The following is a 13,298-nucleotide window of genomic DNA, read 5'->3' as shown; positions in this document are numbered from 1 at the left end:
GTGCCCGTCCCCCGGCCTGGGAAACCAACTCACCGTCTGCAGCGGGGCTGTGCGGGGCCGGGGTCTGGGGTGGGACCCCAGATAACTGTGCGTGGAGCCCTTTGCTCACCCGGCCCCTGGCTTTACTCCGGCTGTGCTGGTTCCTCTATTGGTGATGTGGCCTCTCAGCCTGGTTTTAGTGTAATTCATCCTGTCACCGTCTCGCTGGAAGTGGGGAGAGTAAGTTATTGGCTCCAGGGATGATGCCCCCAGCACCTGGATGTGTTGTGAGGAATCAGCACAGAGCTGGTAGCTGAAGTCTTGTGAGCGGATGAGATGGTCCCTAGAGAGGATAGGATCAGCAGGGGAGTGCAGGCTAATGGGAGCCAGATCAGACAGGATTAAGAAAGAGAATTTGATCAGTGAACTCAGGCAAGAAAAGGAGGAGGATGAGACTTGTCTGGGAAAGAGCAGTTATAGAGGATCAAGGATGCTGTTAGAAGGCAGAAATACAAGGCAGTGAACATAAGAATGGCTGCAGTGGGTCTGACCAATGGTCCATCTACCCCAGTATCCTGCCTCTGATAGTAGTCGGTGCCAGATTCTTCACAGGGAATGAACAGAACAGGGCGATTATAGAGTGACCCATCCCCTGTGGTCCAGTGCCAGAGTCTGGCAGTCAGAGGGTTAAGGACATCCAGAGCATGTGGTTGTGCCCCTGACCATCTTGGCTAATAGCCATTGATGGACCTGCGCTCCATGAACTTAACTAATTCTCTTTTCAACTCAGTTATACTTTTGGCCTTCACAACATCATGTTCACTGCTGGGACGCAGGAAGGGATATGGGGCAATAGTTGAAGGGATTGGTGGGATCAGAGGAGGACTTTTGAGATTGGGGAAACCAGAGTTTGTTCACATTTGATTCTAGTGAGCTGGCAACGTGTCATGGGATCTCCTATTGTGCATGGCACTCCAGGCATGTTGACAGGGCCAAAGATTATCCATATCTAAAACTGAACTATAATCCTCGCAGTTGTGCGGAGAATAGATTGTTTACGGTTCAAAGAGTTAATTGATGGTGTGGCTACAAGGGCAGTACACCTCATGCATGTGGACATCTGGCACTGTGCAGTCTCAGAAATATTAAGGAAAATGAAATGAGTAAAATTAGTTGCATTTTTTTGTTTGTCTTAGCTAGGTTGTTCAGTGGTACTTTCACTTGTGTGTTAGAGATAGAGCTTTGAAATATTTATAGGAGAGAGAAGGAGCAATTCTGGGATTGGGCCTCTTTTCTTTTAGCCTGTTTTGTCAGATACTAACCCTGTAAAAGTCACTCTAGTCATCTTGTGGCATCTGATGTCTTTCCTGGAGTGGCCTGGCTGTTTATATGATTCTCAGAACAGTCAGATGAGTGAACTGAAGATTTTTCCTTTCCCAAAATTCCTTTTTCTACAGTGTCTGTGCTGTAAACAATCCCAGGCATCCCTGAAAAAAACCCCAAATAAAACTGCTGATTGTAAGGTGGAGATATACCCATTCTCGCTCTGAGCACAGGATTCATGGTGATCAAAAGAAGCTTTTGTTTACGGGACGAATCTCTCCAGCTCGAGTTGGCCACTAGCTGGCCTACTTGGAGTGTGGGTGGGAGCTGGAGAGTTGCTTAGGCTGGAGCTCGTCATGCAGTGGGGACTCAGCTACTCGGTGCTGCTAATCCAATCGCTCTCTGCACCTCCACCGTTATTGTGCAGCGCGGTCGCTGTCGCTCGGCTAATTCCTGTTTAGAGAACTTGACCTAGCACAGCAGTGAAGATGCCTTTAGTTTAAACCCCTGGCTGTGGGAGGCTTGTCTGTTCTCATAGGCTACTGGAAAACCTGAGGAACCCCCACAACTGGGCTCACCTGGCCTGTGGCAGGTCCCTGTAGCATCTAAGGCATGTCAGGATCCTTTTCAGCGAAGGCGGCTGTGTGAGATTATTTAAAATAAATCACTCTCCTATTAACATGAGAGTCTGTTCTTATTTTTTTTGATAGGTCAGTGTGGGACCCTGCCAACGCTCAGTCGTGCCGTCCCCCGTGATACTAGTCGCACAGAGGGCTTCCCTATCGGCACAGAAGTGACATACAGGTGCAGTGATGCCTTTGTTAAAATCCCTGGAAAGTCAGACACTGTCGTTTGCCTTTCAAACTCTAAGTGGTCAACCATTGGAGAGTTTTGTAATGGTAAGTATTTTATTTTCTCTGGAACAAATTTGCTCGGGCCACCCTTCGCTGATGGAAATGTCAGACTTTCCCCCACTGAATAGGTCTACTCAAAATTAGCTTTAATGACTAGTTTCAAGTTCCTTGCTGGATCAGTGACAATATACAATTAACCTGCTTATTCAAGAATCTTGTTGCAAAGCTGTCAGGGTTCCTTCCCCACTCTGAACTCTAGGGTACAGATGTGGGGACCCGCATGAAAGCCCCCTAAGCTTATTTCTACCATCTTAGGTTAAAATCTGGTACACTGCCCCCACCAAGTGATTTAACAAGAAACAGGGAAAGGACCACTTGGAGTTCCTCGTCCCCCAAAATATCCCCCCAAGCCCTTACACCCCTTTTCCTGGGGAGGCTTGAGAATAATATCCTAACCAATTGGTTACAAAGTGAGCAAAGACCCAACCCCCTGGGTCTTTGGGCAATGGAAAAATCAGTCAGGTTCTTAAAAGAAGGCTTTTATTAAAAAGAAAAGGTAAAAATCATCTCTGTAAAATCAGGATGGAAAATAACTTTATTGGGTAATCAGATTCAAAGAGCCCAGAGGAACCCCCTCTAGCCTTAGTTCAAAGTTACAACAAAACAGAGATGAACCTCCCTCTAGCAAAGGAAAAGTTCACAAGTTGAGAAAACAAAGATAAACTAATATGCCTTGCCTGGCTGTTACTTACAAGTTTGAAATATGAGAGATTTGTTCAGAAAGATTTGGAGAACATGGATTGATGTCCGGTCCCTCTTAGTCCCAAGAGCGAACACCACCAAAACAAAGAGCACAAACAAAAGCCTTCTCCCCTCCCAATCCAAGATTTGAAAGTATCTTGTCCCCTTATTGGTCCTTTGGGTCAGGTGTCAGCCAAGTTACCTGAGTTTCTTAACGCTTTACTGGTAAAAGGATTTTGGTGCCTCTGGCCAGGAGGGATTTTATAGTATTGTATACAGGAGGGTTGTTACCCTGACAATATTCAATTAACCTTCTTATTCAAGAATCTCGTTGCAAAGCAATCTGGGAACATCCATCAATGAGACGACTTGGAATATGGACTTCAGGAATGTGTGGTTTAGATGGACAGGGATGGGAAGTAATTTTCTATTTGAGTTTTGATTGCTCGGAATTAGGTGGGGATGCTTTCATCCTCAGGATGCTCATACAGTTTTGCTACATCACGAGGCAAATATGAAATAAAGCTGTTTTGAAAATGATTTACTGAATAGTTCCACTTATATTACAAAATTGCATAAGCGTCCTGGCCAATGGGAGCTGAGGGGAGGGCAGTGCCTGCAGGAGATAGTCGCGCAGAGACAATTGTGTGCCTCCGCCTAGGAGCTGGATCTGCTGCTGGCCGCTTCTGGGGCACAGAACAGTTCGCGGTGCCAGGACAGGCAGGAAGCCCGCCTTAGCATCCCCACTGCACCGCTGACAGGGAGCCGCCTCATGTAAGCCTGTGCCCCAATTCCCTGCCAGGCCTGAGCAGCTGAGGGGAGGATGATTTTGTTCAATCCGTGGCAACTGAGGATGTAGAGAAGGAAAGATTTGCAAGGGAACATGCTCTGTTTTTGCCATGTGCACTTTAAGCTACTGGCAGGGAATCCAAATGGGAGTTTTGTGAGTTGTCAATATAACGATCACATCCAAAGCTGTGAGAGCAGATAGGATCCCAAAGACAGGTGCATAAGAAAAAGAGGGTGGGCCAAGGAGAGAATCCTGGCAGATTTTCACTGATGGGGTGGGGCTGGGGGAGAGTTGGAGGATCCCCCAAACCAGACCTAAAAGTACAAGATGGAAGAGTCAGGAGGAAAACTGTGAGAGGATGGAGTGACAAAAGCCAGCAGATGATGGGATTAAAAGAAGTAAAAATGCTTGATGGTGTCCAAGGCACTGAGAGGTCAAGGAGAATGGGGTGGGGTAGAGGCCCTGGGAATTGTGTGAGACTTCAATAAAGTGGAGAGGGTGGACAGAGACTAGAGAGGGCCACAAGGTTGCAGTTGAAAAAGACAACCGTGCAGTGGTTGTAAACAGAATGTTCAGTAAGAATTGGAGATGAGGTGCAGGTGAAAATCTGTCTTTCTCTTTCTGCATGCTTTAATCTACTAATTCGTTTCTCTCTCTTAGCTCCTTCCTTTTCTTTTTTACTCCTTAGTTCGTACCACCCGCTATTTGGAGCAGCACCCAGTTAATGTGGTCCAAGTGGCTTGCCTCTCTTCCTTTAAAAATAATTTTTTAAAAATCTCCCTTCCCCTACATATTTTGTAAAGTGTCCTGCTCTAATGCTCATATGCAGTTCTGTGGCTGTACTATAATAGCTGCTGCTGCCTCTAAATAAGGTTACTAGAGGGCAACTGTGAAAAAACAGTACAAGGGGTGCGGGGGGCGATAGGCGCCTATATAAGAAAAATTATCAAAAATGGGACATCTGGTCACCCTATCTCTAAATCATAAACTTTTGGGGCAGGGTACCTGTTTGGTACCCTTCACTTATGTTGCAGAGCTGTGTTTCTGTTTTTTTTAAATATATATGTGTGCGTGTTTATATATAAATTGAAAGCTAAAAGTACAATTTTTATGCCTACCTATTGCTAGGTGGCTGTGGTGCCATACCAAGATTGAAATCTGCTGTCTTAAGTAAGGAAGATGAGAGGAGGAATTACAGTCCTCCTGGGACCACTATGAGTTATGTCTGTCGTCCAGGATATGAGGAGACCGAACTGAGACCTGTCATTACTTGTCTTGAGAATTTCACATGGTCAGAAGCCCCTGAGTTCTGTAGAGGAGGGTGTCTTTTCTGTCACTTTTCTCTCTCCATTGAGCGAGTGGCCCTCTGTGAGCAGATAGGAGTGTTTTGTGTTAAGCAGCTGGTTCACATTTCAGCACCGGCTTGTCAATGTTAGTTTGAAAACCCTTTTTGTCAGGTTTTGATTTGAAATTTGAATTCAGCTTTAAATGGAGAGAGAAAGCAAAGTGAGTACCATTGAACGTTAGACAGCGTGTGCAGTAGCTAAGCTTTTCATTGTGTTTGTTGTGCTTCACAGCAGCAATAGGAAATCACAAACAATGCAGTTAAGTTAATATCATGCTCTGGTAAATATCCATTTAACAATGGTGAGCACAGTATCCCTGGAAGCTATATGTGAAGGAGAACAATGGTATTATTTTTGTTGTTTTTCAAATTCACACATTTACAAATTCTAGCCTCAGAGACCACTCATTCAGCATACAGTTCAACCAAATTGAATCACCGTATTAAAAATAAATGTAATATTTAATAACTATGTGTATGGCAAAGTTGTTCAAATACCAAAATACATAACAAAACTTAAATGACGAATGGCCTGCATTGTGAAGAATACTATATATTTTGGCAAAGCTCCCTGTATTGAGTCTGTATCTGTTGTATTCCGTGCAAAAACCTACGTTAATACAGGGTGAGAGGAAGGAGCCAACGGAGTGATCACCCTTAATCACAGCTCTTTGTATGTATGTGTTATAACCTATTTCTGTCAAACAGAATATATCTTGATACTGATGTGAATTTCTTGTGCAGTCTTAGACTCAAGTAGTCTGGCATGCCTGCTTAGGAAAATACTTCATGTATATAACAGGCCATATATTTTTATGTGCAAAAATCCTTGTCCACATCAAGGAGAGAGATGTTTTCCCAATATACTCATTAGTGCTGTTTGTAGCTTTCTCTGTGGTCCCTGAATGCAGCAGCTCTCTTCTGTTTGGCATGTGGATACGGTGAATGGCTGATAGTGTGTTCTGTCTGGTAATAAGTGCCTGGCACCAGGGGAAGCATCACAAATAATTCCCTGTACCAGGTAGGAGGAGTCTCTGCCATTGAAGTTGACAAAGTGATAGAATTTAACACTTAATATGGACAATAAGAATATCCACAGTTAAGTAGGAAACCCCCCCCCCAGAGAGGAGAGTGAACTAACTGCACTGCTAGTCTGCCATTGCCATAGTCCAGGGGTGACCAAACTTACTGACCCTTCAAGCCGCATACAACAATCTTCAGAAGTTCAAGAGCCAGAACAGGAGGCACCTGCTGGGGCTCGGGGCCTCACCCCGCTCCTGCTGAAGCCCTGAGACCCTCCTCCCTGCTGGGCAGAAGCCCCCAGTCCACCACCCTGCTCCAAGGCAGAGGTCCCAAGCTCCTCTTTCCCCCTCCCCCCCGCCGAGTCTGGTAGGAGGGCTCTGTGAGCTGCACTTTAACAGTAAAAGAGCCACATGCGGCTCGCGAATCACAGTTTGGTCACACCGGCCATAGTCTCTTCTAAGTCTGTTAGAGTTTGTTGCATCAACATAACACGCTAACACTGATCTTGTTCTGTGGTAGGGAAATCTTGTGATGTTCCAAAAGGACCAGAGCATGGCAGAGCTGTTGATATAACAAATAACCGGTATGGTGCAAGAGTAAACATCATTTGTGATGAAGGGTGAGTGTTGGACAACTGGTGCTGATTAATTCACAGATTAATTCACAGAGCTCAGTTTGGTGTAGAACTACTGGTGAACAGTGGAAAATGAATAATAGAAATTCCGATCTAATTGAAAAACATAATCTGAGTAGGTGCTACAGATCTGCTGTCCTGGCTTCAGGGCCCTATTGAAAAAGTATAACCTTCACGCTGAATTTGGCCAGGTGTGGATCATGATCCCTCAGTCCTCCAGCTGAAAGATTAAGTTGGGAGGAAGCAGGTGCAGCTATGGTATCATGGGGTGCGCTTCAATTTGTTCAAGCTGCTGTTGGAAAAAACTGCCATAATATGTGATTGGGTTCTAGTTTCATTGGATTGTGCAGGTACTTTCAGGACATCAGAGTCATTGAACAGGGAAGCACATGGCATGAGCATGGATGTCTTCGTTTTAATTCATATATCATTTTGTTTTTCACTGTATCACCCATTTAGGTGGTATGTGCAGGCAACAAGGGTTAGATTCCCTGTGCTGGGATCAGGATGATTGGGAGGGGCTGGTTATGGAATAAATTGCCTAGGGAAGTTGTGGAATCTCTGTCATTGTAAATTTTTAAGAGCAGGTTAGACAAACGCCTGTCAGGGATGGACTAGATCAGGGGTCTCAAACTCAAATGACCACGAGGGCCGCATGAGGACTAGTGCATTGGCCCGAGGGCTGCATCACTGACACCCACCCCCTGCTGCCCCCGGCCCTGCCCCCACTCCACCCCTTCCATGAGGCCCCGCCCCTACCCCACCTCTTCCCTACCCCCATTCCAACCCCTTCCCCGAAGTCCTCACCCCAACTCTGCCCCCTATCTGCCCCCAGGCAGTGCAGGAGGGGTGCGGGGTGTGATGGGGGCTCAGGGCAGGGAGTTGAGGTGCAGGAGGTGTGCAGCAGGGGGCTCAGGGCAGGGAATTGGGGTGTGGGGTGCAAGAGGGGTGCAGGGTGCAGCAGGGGGTCGGGGTGCAGGGTGCGGCAGGGGCTCAGGGCAGGGAGTTGGGGTGCAGGAGAGGTGAGGGATGCAGCAGGGGGTCGGGTTGCAGGGTGCGGCGGGGGCTCAGGGCAGGGAATTGGGGTGTGGGGTGCAGGAGTGGTGAGAGGTGCAGCAGGGGGTCGGGGTGCAGGGTGCTCAGGACAGGGAGTTGGGGGGCAGGAGAGGTGAGAGATGCAGCAGGGGGTTGGGTGCATGGGGCTCAGGGCAGGGAATTGGGGTGTGGGGTGCAGGAGTGGTGAGAGGTGCAGCAGGGGGTCGGGGTGCAGGGTGTGGCAGGGGCTCAGGACAGGGAGTTGGGGTGCGGGAGGGTGTGGGATGTGGCAGGGGGCTCCGGACAGGGGTTGGGATGCGGGGTGCGGGCTCCGGCCTGGCGCCGCTTACCTAGAGCGACTCCAGGGTGGCAGCACCTCCCTGAAGAGAGAGGCTCAGGACTGGGGCAGAAGGGCAGGGGAAGGGCAGCCTGCCCTGACCCTAGTGAAGAGGGATACTAGGACCTGCCGGCAGCCTGCAGAGCGGAGCGGATTCAACGTGTGCTGCAGACTCCAGGCTCCGGGGCAGTGAGGAGGCAGCAAGTGGGGGCCGGGAGACACTCCGGGGGGGGGGCGTGTGGGGGTGGCAGGTGCCCCAAACATTGGGGAGCAGCGCACGGGGAGCTTAACAGGCACAGAAAATAACTCGAGGGGGCGGGGGTGAGGGGAGTTTGGCAGCGACAGGAAGTAATGGGGGGGGGGGCGTGGGGAGCTCCACGGGCCACAGGGAAGACCTCCGCGGGCCACATGTGGCCCACGGGCCGCGTGTTTGAGACCCTGGTCTAGATAATACTTAGTCCTGCCTGAGAGCAAGGGACTGGACTAGAAAACCTCTTGAGGTTCCTTCCAGTCCTATGATTCTCTGTCTTCAAACCCCACAGAGATTGGGAGACAGAGAGAAGGCCTTTTCCTGTAGCTGAGCCATCAGCCTACTTCTCAGGTGATGTAATAACAACTAACTGTTATCAGAGATCAAATTCCTTTACAAAGGAGGGCAGTATTGTTTACCCCATTTTACAGAAGGGGAAGTGACTTCCCAAGATCACGCACAGGCCAGAGGCAGAAATGAGAATAGAATCCAAGTTTCCTGAGTCCCAGTCCAGTGGTTTTTCCTCTAGGCAATACTGCATCTGAGTTGCACCCACAAGAATGACCAAGCTGTTGTTGTGATACTTCACATTGTCCTATGCAGAAGTGTACAGGAGCTGCACACCTTGGAATTGTGCCCGCCAATGAAAGCTTTGGGTTTAAATGGGCTGATTAGGTTTGGACATTGAGATGTTCAGGATTTGAAAGAGTGGCAGCAGCGGGACAGTCCTTGCACAGCTGTCTTCTCCCCCTGTTGTTGCTGTCAGCACAAATGGCCTTTGGGTGTAATGTTCTAAGTTGGAAGAAAAGCGGTAGCCACCTGGCCACAAATGATGTTCATGTCTATCCTTGGTGGCCCCTGTCCTTTCAGCAGACCGGTGAAAGAACCTGCAGAGACCAGCTTTACTAGGTGCACCTCTCATCTGTTTCTGTAAACCATCTTGTCAAATAAATAAGACCACGGCCAAATATATAAGGAAGTAGTGAAGGCTAAGTGACTGCATTGCCAGTATGCAGTACTTCCTGTGCAAGAATTAGCTAGAGGTCTAGCTAAGTGGGTCTTGGGTGTGGACTGTTGCCAACTCTTTGGTAGAAGAGCAGAGTTAAAATAGGAAGAGGAATGATGGCACTAAGCAGGCTGAGCTACTGACTTCCAGAGTGACAGAGACACCCCTTTTAGTATTTTGCTCCCCATTTCTCTGGGCCAGTAATCCAAGGTGTAGAATGCCAACAGCCCACATCCTGAGCACTGTTCTGCAGATTGGAACGAGGGAGATGTGACGCAGCCTCCTACTCTGCAAATCCAAACCTCTTTAACATGCGAACACTCTGAGAAGATTAACAGTCTGGAAAATTACTAATTTCCTTAGTGTTTTTTAAATTCTGGAACTTATCGCGGGACTTCTTCCACCTTCTGGAGATGTAAGATATAAGAAGCATTAAAAATGTGGAGAAAAGAGACTTATTTGTTTCCCTTTGCTAAGGTTTAACAAAGATATTGCCCAGAAATTCCCAAGCATCTGGCTAGGATAGTCTTTAAGGGGAAGGATTTCACCTGCTAACATGCTCTCTGCAATCTTATACCCACCTATTTGCTTGTTCTACATGGACTTTAACCAATCAGCATTCCTTGGTCCTAGGGATCATGTTGGTACTTACAGAAGGAATGACCCTACAGGGTCACTTACTGGCAGAAAGAACCCCTTTTCCAAAGTTCTGGACTATTACAGGAGCAACTGGAAAGTTAAGTAAAAAACTTTTTCTCTTTTCTTTAGGTTCAGATTACGTGGGCGGCCTTTCATCCAATGTTTACTGAAGGGAGATAAAGTTGAATGGAGTAACCTTCCAACTTGTCAAGGTCAGGCTTTTCTTACAGTTTTAAGAAGAACTCATGATCAGAGCTGTTGCAGAGTAACTGTTACAGACAGGACCTCGATGTAACTATTATGTTCACTCAATGCAGATTATGTCGATCATCTAGATATTTTTGGGAATGGGGAGACAGGATGAAAGTGTAGGAGGATGCATTGTGTTGCTGGTGACTTCTGTGGAAGCCACACTTCAAACAAACCACAAAAAAAACTCAGCCCTCTATCCCTACAGAGCATTCCCCTTGAGCTTGTTATCTGGTGTATAGATTCCAACCCAACTAACGACCTAATCAGACATGAACCCTGAACGCGGGGATGATGGGGTTTGATTAGATTCTCATTCCTCCCCAAATAATCTCTGCTGCTTTTGAAGTCTTTCATCCAACTTCTTTGATTTAGTGTAATTCCTCTCTGTTAACTATTCTCCTCCCTACCCCTCAAAACCAACCAACCCAACCGCACTCAAAATCTCAGGCTATTTCAGAGTAAAATTCAGTATTAAAAGTTCTTCCCAATTTATTTGCTTTAACTTTTTTGTCCTTTTGGACACGCCCTTCCAGAGCTGGTGTTTTATGGAGCATCTCCTTGAGCAATGGACATACTGGGTTGGGTCAAGCCTAAAAGCAGAACAACCTTCAGAATCTGAAAGGGGTCTTGCTTCAAATGTTAAAATGCAATGTTAAGAACCCTTCCAAATGGCTAAATAGCTTTCTGGTGGGAGCTGAGACAACTTTCTTAGTGAAGCTCTCTTCAGTTCATCTTCAATGTAAACTTTAATTTTCATGTTGACCTTCTTTGCTTCAGCAATACCTTGTCTTCCACCTCCTGATATCACCCATGGATCCCATACTGGTCAGAGTGAACAAGAGTTTTCCTTTGGCTCAGCGGTAACTTACAAATGTGACCAGGGCTTCTCTCTTATTGGAGAGGCCTCCATTCATTGTACAACAAAAGATCATGTCAACGGAGAGTGGAGTGGGCCTGCCCCTGAATGCAAAGGTTAGTAGCATCTGTTTTTATCCCCTTCTTGTTCTACTATCTCCTCCCAGGAAAAACTATATTTTGATTGCTAAGTAAACCCATAAACCTGAGGAAATTCAGTTAGTGCTTAGTCCCCCTAAATACGTATCATGAAAACTAAAGAATGATGGACACTTCATAAATCATTCCTGGAAACCATTTTTGCCTCTAATCCATCCTGTATTTTTTGTCTCCCTTCAGCGTTCTAAGGTTGCAGTTAATTCTCATATCACAAACAGTTGATTTTAACTAAGGTTTTGCTTTTATGCCAGTACCCTACTATTCGGTGCTAAAGGGGAAGGAGAGAGAGAGCCTTACAAGTAGGATTGTTTGGAAACCATATTTTTCAGAACTCTCTGGAAGGGCTCCTTATCAGTGAAGGCTCAGGTCTCTGTGAGTTCATCTCACAGCCATAATGTTCCTAGGAGGGGGAAATAAAGGTCATTGTACAATCCTCATTTGGGCGATGGCAGTGCTCACGCACACTATTGCATTTAGCTAACAATGCATTTATGTACTTGGTATTCAAGCAGCTGCAACAACTTGGTTTTATTCTTGCTGTGTTACCCAGCGTAACAGCTGGGATGGAGGCTTTTTCAGAGGCATTAGGCAGGTTGGTCACCTCGCTACTTGAATATTAACTCTCCCAAAAGCGGGGAAGTTCAGTTCCAGAATGTCATTGTATGTAGATCTCTTGACCCAAATTCCTGATGGCTTGATACAATGATGCTGTTTAACTCATGCAGTGTACTGGAGGGGGTGGGGGAAGGGCCTGATAGTCTACATACACCACAGCACCCAACTGTATGGGTAACATGTTCTTAAAGGGAAAGATCCAAACTTGGTTAACTTTATTTTAAAATACATGTTGGTACCTGCTGTAGTCAAGTATCAGGCGTTGCATGTATGTATTATATTCTGTTTGACAAATATAGGCTGTATCTTAATACTGATGTGACGCTGCTGCTGCTGCTGCCCCTGCCCGGGGCTCGCGGTGAGTCGCGGCAGCCCCAGCAGCGGGCGGTGCCCCGGGCTGCCCGGGGCCGAGGACCTGCTCTGCACCCCGCGCAGCCACTGCGGGACAGCGAGCCCGCCCGAGGCGGCACCGCCCCACTGGCTGCGGGCGCAGGGACTTGGCCCGGTTACTCGGGGCCCTGGGGAGCGAGCGGCCGCGGGACAGCCCGGGCCGGGGGACAGGTGTGAGCGGGCAGGGCAGCGGGCTTGGCCCCACGGCCCGTCGGGGCGGGTGTTTCCGCTGCCAGAGACCCGCCGGGGCGATGTCTTGTTTTAGCCCCACTTCTGCCTGTGAGAGACAAGCCCGGAGCTCCCCAGAGCCCGTCCCCCGGCCTGGGAAACCAACTCACCGTCTGCAGCGGGGCTGTGCGGGGCCAGGGTCTGGGGTGGGACCCCAGATAACTGTGCGTGGAGCCCTTTGCTCACCCGGCCCCTGGCTTTACTCCGGCTGTGCTGGTTCCTCTATTGGTGATGTGGCCTCTAGCCTGGTTTTAGTGTAATTAACCCCTTCACCGTCTCACTGGGAAGTGGGGAGAATAAGTTGTTGGCTCCAGGGGTGATGCCCTCAGCACCTGGATGTGTTGTGAGGAATCAGCACAGAGCTGGTAGCTGAAGTCTTGTGAGCTGATGAGATGGTCCCTAGCTAGGACAGGATCAGCAGGGGAGTGCAGGCTAATGGGAGCCAGATCAGACAGGATTAAGAAAGAGAATTGATCAGTGAACTCAGGCAAGAAAAGGAGGAGGAGGAGGAGGATGAGACTTGTCTGGGAAGGGGCAGTTATAGAAGTGGAGAGGATCAAGGATGCTGTTAGAAGGCAGAAACACAAGGCAGTGACTATAAGAATGGCTGTAGTGGGTCTGACCAATGGTCCATCTACCCCAGTATCCTGCCTCTGATAGTAGTCGGTGCCAGATGCTACACGGGGAATGAACAGAACAGGGCGATTATAGAGTGATCCATCCCCTGTGGTCCAGTGCCAGAGTCTGGCAGTCAGAGGTTTAAAGACACCCAGAGCATGTGGTTGTGCCCCTGACCATCTTGGCTAATAGCCATTGATGGACCTGCGCTCCATGAACTTAACT

The 13,298-nt window shown here is 47.9% G+C and overlaps 2 protein-coding genes across 2 annotated transcripts in view; both read left to right on the top strand.

Moving 5' to 3' along the window:
• The window catches only part of LOC101943449 (complement receptor type 1-like), a 431,031-nt gene that overhangs the window by 161,480 nt on the left and 256,253 nt on the right, over positions 1-13,298 (top strand). Inside the window, exons 6-9 of the mRNA XM_065594544.1 lie at positions 2,013-2,201; positions 6,575-6,674; positions 10,086-10,168; positions 10,986-11,180. Coding sequence (XP_065450616.1) covers positions 2,013-2,201; positions 6,575-6,674; positions 10,086-10,168; positions 10,986-11,180 — 567 coding nt within the window. The remainder of the gene's footprint in view (positions 1-2,012; positions 2,202-6,574; positions 6,675-10,085; positions 10,169-10,985; positions 11,181-13,298) is intronic.
• Positions 1-13,298, top strand: part of LOC112060902 (complement receptor type 2-like) — a 111,499-nt gene that overhangs the window by 70,623 nt on the left and 27,578 nt on the right. The gene's annotated exons all lie outside the window — the stretch shown is intronic.

This window comes from Chrysemys picta, chromosome 4 (genome assembly GCF_011386835.1).
Source record: "Chrysemys picta bellii isolate R12L10 chromosome 4, ASM1138683v2, whole genome shotgun sequence".
NCBI lineage: Eukaryota > Metazoa > Chordata > Testudines > Emydidae > Chrysemys > Chrysemys picta.
This window is presented reverse-complemented; position numbering and strand designations above follow the sequence as displayed.